Source organism: Aegilops tauschii, chromosome 4 (assembly GCF_002575655.3).
Source record: "Aegilops tauschii subsp. strangulata cultivar AL8/78 chromosome 4, Aet v6.0, whole genome shotgun sequence".
In the NCBI taxonomy this organism is placed as follows: domain Eukaryota; kingdom Viridiplantae; phylum Streptophyta; class Magnoliopsida; order Poales; family Poaceae; genus Aegilops; species Aegilops tauschii.
In genome coordinates, this window is record NC_053038.3 from 460,241,189 (window position 1) to 460,248,581 (window position 7,393).

At 48.4% G+C, this 7,393-nt stretch overlaps 1 protein-coding gene across 1 annotated transcript; it reads left to right on the forward strand.

Moving 5' to 3' along the window:
• The first annotated feature begins 5,790 nt into the window (after positions 1–5,790).
• On the forward strand, positions 5,791–7,168 carry LOC109751480 (small ribosomal subunit protein eS27). Its single transcript, XM_020310362.4, has 4 exons — positions 5,791–5,947; positions 6,083–6,184; positions 6,295–6,323; positions 6,860–7,168. The coding sequence occupies exons 1-4, from the start codon at positions 5,945–5,947 to the stop codon at positions 6,984–6,986; spliced, it is 261 nt and encodes an 86-aa protein (XP_020165951.1). The 5' UTR covers positions 5,791–5,944; the 3' UTR covers positions 6,987–7,168.
• Positions 7,169–7,393: the final 225 nt, after the last annotated feature.

The following is a 7,393-nucleotide window of genomic DNA, read 5'->3' on the forward strand; positions in this document are numbered from 1 at the left end:
AAATTTATGGAAAAGTTAAAACTCACAGATTGCTTTTTGAGGGTTGTTAAAACTCACGGATTGCTGCGCCACTTGCCGCAACCGGAAAGGTGGAAGTGACTAACTACCCTTAAGTTTTTTTGTTTTTTTGAGTAACACTAACTACCCCATAAGTTTGTTTTTTTAGAACTCTCGCCCAACTTTATTCATTCAAGAACAAGCGACATAGGTGCAAGGTTTGGGTCATGAGGGTTGCCCAACCAAACATGTCTACCTAGTTCTAGAGTACAAGCAAACTTGGCGAGATTATGAGCCTCATAATTGTGATTCCTACCCTCATGAATAAAAGAGTATGAATTAAAACTATTACACCGAAGCATTATTTCATGTACAAGAGCAGCGTTGGGACCTCCTGTCCCTCTGTTTATATCATGGACCACTTCTTGACAATCCGAGGCGACAGATATGTTCGTTGTCACAAGATCTTCTGCCAATGCCAACGCTTCCCTGCAAGCATAAGTCTCGAGCATCACCGGATCAGTGATTCCCTGAAAAACAACCGCCGATGAACCCAAATATAGGCCATCCTAGTCCTGGCATATCGCTGCAGCAGCCCCTCCACGCCGAGACCTGGCCACTGCTCCGTCCACATTAATCTTTCCCTTGCCATTCGGAGGTGGAAGCCACTTTTTCTGCTGTGCAGGTGCTGCCCTTTGTGTTATTTGATGCTCCTTCCTAGCATATAACTGGCCCAACTCATCAATGTAACTATTCACAAAGGATGTGGTCTGTTGTGGACTTTGGAAAATTGATTCATATATAGCCTTCCTCCTTGCAAACCATATAGACCATAGTGTGATTACCAGCCGCGTAAAGCTTGCATGGTCCAGGGATTCATTCAACTGGAATAACCAAATTCGCGCGTTAGCTTCCAAGTTCTCAGACATTTGGGAAACAAGTGCCTCATTTGATAGAGCCCACACACAGCGTGACATCGTGCACGACACGAGTGCATGTCTCCATGAATCAACGCAGCCGCATAGCGGACATGTAGCCTGAACCGCCATGTTTCGCCTCTGCAAAGTGTCCGTCGTAGGTAGTGAGTGGTGAGCAAGTCTCCAAAGGAAGATCCTAACCTTCGACGGCACCTTTAATTTCCATAACGAACACCATGATTTTTCCTCTTATTCTCCATTAGAGGATCCACTCCTTCCTTCGAGCCACTCCTCCCTCTGTAACTTGGTTTTCTGAAGGAATCTATAGGCCAAACAAACACTAAAATTTCCTTTCTTCTCCGGGTGCCATGCCCAGAAGTCTGGTATGTTGCGCGTGCAAACAGGGATCTTTAATATGGCATTGGCATCAATTGGAAGGAAAACACTGCGGATCAGATCCTCATTCCACGATGCTGTCGCCGGGATCAAAAGCTCCGACACATACCTCTGAGGATTCGCCACTAGCGACGTGATCGGTCGTGGTGTCATCTCCTTCGGTATCCAGTTGTCAGGCCAAATATCTGTCGTTTGCCCATTACCAATCCGCCTTATGATGCCTTGCTGTAATAAATCTCTTCCTTCCAAGATAGCACGCCAAATTTGTGATGGCCTAGTCCCTAACTCCACATTAAGGATTGACCTGTCAGGATAGTAAACAACTTTAAGGATTCTTGCACTCAGGCTTGCTGGTTCCTGGAGGAGCCTCCATGCTTGTCTAGCAAGCAAAGCCAAATTGAAAATCTCGAGATCCCTAAAGCCAAGACCTCCCAAATGCTTTGGCCGAGTCATCACGTCCCAAGAAACCCAAGCCGGCTTGCGCTCACCTTGCTTACATCCCCACCAGAATTTCCTGATAATAGACTTGATGTGATCACACAATCCCCTCGGGAGCTTAAAGCATGACATAGAGTAAACCGGGATGGCTTGGGCTACTGACTTAATAAGAACATCTTTGCCCCCAGCTGAAAGGCATTTGCTCATCCAACCCTTCACCTTGTCCCACACCCTGTCACTCAAATATTTGAACGTCCCCTTCTTGGAGTGACCCACATCAGTAGGCATACCCAAGTATCTGTCACTCAGAGATTCATTGTGAACCTGCAAAAATCCCTTGATAGCATCACACACTATCTCGGGGCAGCCCTTGCTGAAAAAGATTGATGATTTTTCTTTGTTTATTCTTTGTCCCGATGCCATGCAAAACGTATTCAATAGGTTTGAAACTTCCTCCGCTCCAGTAACACTTGCCCTGAAAAACAGCAGGCTATCATCCGCGAATAAAAGATGATTCACCGCCGGTGCCGACGGTGCCACCTTAATGCCGCTAAGCTGGGATGATTCATTCCGAGAATTTAACAGGCACGAAAGGCCCTCCGCTGCTATCAAGAAAAGGTAAGGAGAGATTGGATCTCCCTGTCGAATACCTCTTGTGGGTTTAAACTCTTCTGACTTCACACCATTAAACATAACAGAAAAAGATACTAAGCTCACCATATTCATCACCACATTCACCCAACGTGCAGCAAAACCCAATTTCTCCATGATTGACTTCAAATAAGACCATTCCACGCGGTCATATGCCTTCATCATGTCAAGTTTTAGTGCAGCATAAACATTGTTCTTTGACCTCCTCCGCTTCATAAAGTGCAAACACCCATACGCTGAGATTATGTTGTCGGTAATCAGCCTACCAGGAACGAATGCCGACTGCTCATCTGATATTATCTCTGGGAGAATCATCTTTAGACGGTTTGCCAACACCTTCGAGGCTATTTTATAAAAAACATTACACAGGCTTATTGGGCGAAATTGAGATAGCAATGTTGGATTCGATACCTTCGGGATTAGTACCAGCAATGTATCATTCACGGCAACAGGACTTTCCTCTCCCTTCACAATGGCTAACACCGCCTTTGTTACAGAATCTCCACAGACATCCCAGTGTTTTTGAAAGAAGTGAGCAGGGAAACCGTCAGGCCTTGGAGCTTTTGTTGGAAACATTTGGAAAAGCGCGGTCTTGACCTCCTTAGCTTCGTAAGGAGCCAGCAGGGTTTCATTCATAGCCGCGGTAACTTTCACCGGCACATGCTGTAGGACCTCGTCTACCCCTTGCACCCCTTCCGAGCTGTATAAATTTTTGTAAAACTCAAGTGCCATTTGCTACATCTCTGTTGGGTCATTTGTAACTGGCCCACTTGTCCGTTCCAGCGCCTTTATCAGGTTCTTTCTCCGGCGCATCGAGGCTCGCATATGGAAGAAGTGTGAGTTCCGGTCTCCAGCCGATAGCCACTCCACCCGAGACCGTTGTCTCCACATCAACTCTTCCCGCAGATAAAGCTCTATCAAGTGGTCATTTATCTTCACCTCCGCATGCGAAGGGCCCTTTTGTGCCCTGTCATTGCGCAAGCGATCCAATTCTTTCTTCAAACAGTGTATCTCGCCGTTGACGCTTCCGAACGTTGACTTAGACCATACACCCAGGTTACGGGCTAGCGCGTCGAGGTTCGCGCGTACCTCACACACCCGCGGGTTGTGGCTGTTGACCTCCCACCCCGTCTGAACTGCAGTTTTGAGGTCTGGATGAGTATCCCACATTACCTCATAGCGAAACTGTTTCGTTTTCTTTCCTCCCCCACTTGTTTGTGCTAAATGTAGCAGAACGGCTGAGTGATCAGATGTAGCAGCCGTGAGATGTTCAACAGCCGCTGAGGGAAACATTCCACACCACTCAACCGAGCCCAAGGCTCTATCTAACCTCACACGGGTATATGAGCCGCCGGTTACTTTCTTCTCATATGTCCATCTTGTTCCTTTGAAGCCCAGATCGACCATACCACACACATCCACAGCATCTCTAAAACCGTGAATTTGTGCCTGACTCCTCGAGCCAATGCCATCGTGTTCATCATGCTTCAGGACCTCATTAAAATCTCCTGTACACACCCAAGGCAAATCTTGAAGTGTGGATGATGTAGATGGGTCTGTGCTTCCCCGTAGAAACAAGAAAGCCTCCACGGCTGGTCCCCTATGCCAGTCACTCTACCATCAATATGATACTTCGAGTAGCCCAAAATCTCAATGTTTATTTCATTATTCCAAAACATAGCTAAACCTCCACTTCTACCGGAGGCATCCACAGCAAAAGTACTATCAAAACCTAAAGTACTTTTTAGATTTTCAACTCTCTCCCCACTGAGCTGGGTTTGAACTATACAAAGTACTCTGGGGGCAAACTTATTTGCGAATTCACGCAGTTCTTGAATTGTCGAGTCACTGCCAATCCCCCGACAATTCCAACAGAGCAGACTCATTGCGTCCGACGGTCCTCCACCGGGGAGGCCGCCATTCTCGCGTCCGAGTTTTTCCCTCCAGGGGGGCTTTTCTTCACACCGCCATTGCCTGTCTTCTCATTCTGGGCTGTCAGCCTGGACCTCTTTGGGTCCTGTTTCGGCGGGGGGCTGAGAGGCACCACCTCCCCACTAGGTTTAGGAGCTAGGGCAAGCTCCATACCCGTTGCAGTTTTAGCTTGCAGTGAGCCCGTAACTTGTTCAGAAGTTCTTTTGCGGTTTGCTTCAGTCACGTCCATATCCACCTCCTCATGTTCCTGCATCTTCTCCTTGCCGTGTTCAGCTTCAGCAGCAGATTGGCTTTCATTGTACCTTGCTTTCTGATTCCTGCTCCTGCGTCGGGTCCCCCAAGCTGTTGTCGCCGGCGCACGGAGGTTTTTGAAGACCAGGGCAGAAGGAGGGTGAACCCCGTCCCCGTGCTCCTTAAACTCATGTCCCATCATGCCGCAAACCTGACACCAATCTGGTAAGCGCTCATACTTGACAGCAAAAATTTGCCGTTCGCCTCCACGGACCAGAGATATAGCTTTTTTCAGAGGGTTACGAACATCCAGCCAAACCCTGACTCGGTAAAAGTTCCCTTCGAAATCAAAGGAGGACGGCTCTGAATCCACAAACTCGCCAATCTTCGAGGCCAGTGCCTTAACCTTGCCATGGAAAGCTATTGGAAGCTCGATGATCCGCGCCCATATCTCAATCGTAAAGAGCTCAGTCGAGGAAGGCTTTGAATATCCATCATATGGGGCAATGACCACGTGATTTCCCCTAAAGTGCCATGGCCCCCCTTGCGTGACCCGTTCCCAATCTCCCAAGCAGTCAAACTGCATCTGGAAGAGATTCTCCTCGAGGGTTTTGATCTTGACTGGCCGAGCTAGGTCCCATGCAGTTTTCATGTTCCGGAAAAACCAATACGAGCTGAAACCCTTATCCATATGGACTCGGGCCAAAATCATCCAGCGGAGGGCCTCCTCTGCCGGCTCGTCCTCATCCTCGAAGATCACGTCATCGAGGTCGTCTTCCTTCAAAGCCAGTTCCTTCATCAGATCCTCCAAGTTGCCTTTCCCTTTGTTGCCTGAACCCGACGAACTTCCGCCGCTCGCCATGAATGCCAGCCTACTGATGCAGGTCGATCTCCGGTGTCTATGGCAACACCAACAAACCCTAAACCCCTCCAAGAGCCAAGCCCGCAACCCGTTTTGGAAACCTGGCCGCGGATCTTAACTCGGATCGAGGGGAAGGAAGAGGTAGTTTCTCAACTGTCGCCAATGGCGGCGAGAGGAGAGTAAACCCTAGCTAGAGGGAAACCTATACTGTTCCTAGCACAAATAATTGCATAACGAATCCACTAAGTACCCCTTAAGTGATTTCGCCACGGCCACCGCGACACATGCGTATCGGCCCTATACCTACTGGCCAGCCCAGCCCAGCCCAGCACGGCCGCACCGCCGTACGAAGCCAGATCAAACGGGATGGACGCCCCAGATGCACCGAGCCTACTGATAAAGCCACCACGAAGTCCCCACGCCCACGGTCTCCAGCCCTAGCGCCTCCGCTCCTCTCCCCCGCCGCCACCCCCTCCCCGCATCGTCTCCCACGCCAAGACCGCCGCCGCCGCCCGTCAAGATGGTACGGCGAGGATACATCGTGGCTTTGATCCCCTTCCATATTTTCCGAATGTTTGCTCTCTCGTTTGATCCGAGACTTGCGCATCTCCTGTGATCTAATCTGTCTGTTGTCTCGGTTGGGAATCGAACGGAGCAGGTGCTGCAGAACGACATCGACCTCCTCAACCCGCCGGCGGAGCTCGAGAAGCTCAAGCACAAGAAGAAGCGCCTCGTGCAGTCCCCCAACTCCTTCTTCATGGTACGTGCGCATCAGATCACGTAGGATCGATCTGGGGGTTCCCGTTCCTTTGATTCCTCTCCTGGCTCGGCCCCTAATTGTGTGCTTGTCTTTGTGTTCCTTGCGTGCAGGATGTCAAGTGCCAGGGCTGCTTCAACATGTAAGACCTTATGATCTCTTCTTTGGTCTTGTGTTCCTAGATAATACAGTAACATTAAGATGGTGGATTGGATTCTTGACTTGGGTACTTGATTTAAAAAAGATGCTATCAGTGATTTAGGTTGCTTTAAGAATGGCTTAAAAGTTAGGTTTATGCACAAAGAACTGCCTGCTATATGAGAAAATATGTAGGTTTAGCAACCTGTGCATCTTGTACTATGTTGTGGTTCGCTGTTGTGCTCTTGCCGCCTGTGCTAATGCTGCCGTTGGTACTGAACGTGAACGACTAGTTATTCTGCTTCATTTGCCATGTACTTCCTCTGTAAACTAATATAAGAGCATTTAGAACACTAAAGTAGTTATTGTGTGTGTAGTTATAAATGTTCATTCCAAGTTGCCTCCTTCAGTATCATGTTGTTTGCCTGGCCCTGACTTGAATTATATCTATGCATCAACCAATTAAGTTTATTCATTATGACTGAAGTTTGCTCTTCATTCACGTATCATATATCTGACTCTGTATTGCCTTGATTGCAGAACGACTGTGTTCAGCCACTCTCAGACCGTGGTGGTGTGCCCTGGCTGCCAGACGGTGCTTTGCCAACCCACCGGAGGAAAGGCGAGGCTCACCGAGGGATGCTCCTTCCGCCGGAAGGGCGACTAAGCTACACTCCTGTTTATGTGAAAATGAAGCCCAGCCGAACCTTACTTTTCAAGTAACTAGTTATCCCCGATGTGTACTGGTCAAATTTTGTTAATTATGCTTGCCCATTTGCCAGCCTGAACGTTGTAGCAACGTGTTCTATGTCATGCACTTTTGATTTGCCTGTTGTTGGTTCTTCTGTTTGTCTGGCTGCCTGGTGGTCTCTGAGTTTGGTTTTGAGGATTTAGTTTTTGTTATGTAGTAGTGATAGCCTGCTGCATTTTCTTGACAGTGTTCAGTGTTTGGTATATATGCATTGTCATATCCTGTGTCTGGACCAAATGTTCTCATTTATCTGTCCTTAACCTAGAAGGTGAGGAAGATGAGCAACGAAGCGCGAGCATATGTGCAGCAATCCTTCAGCAGCA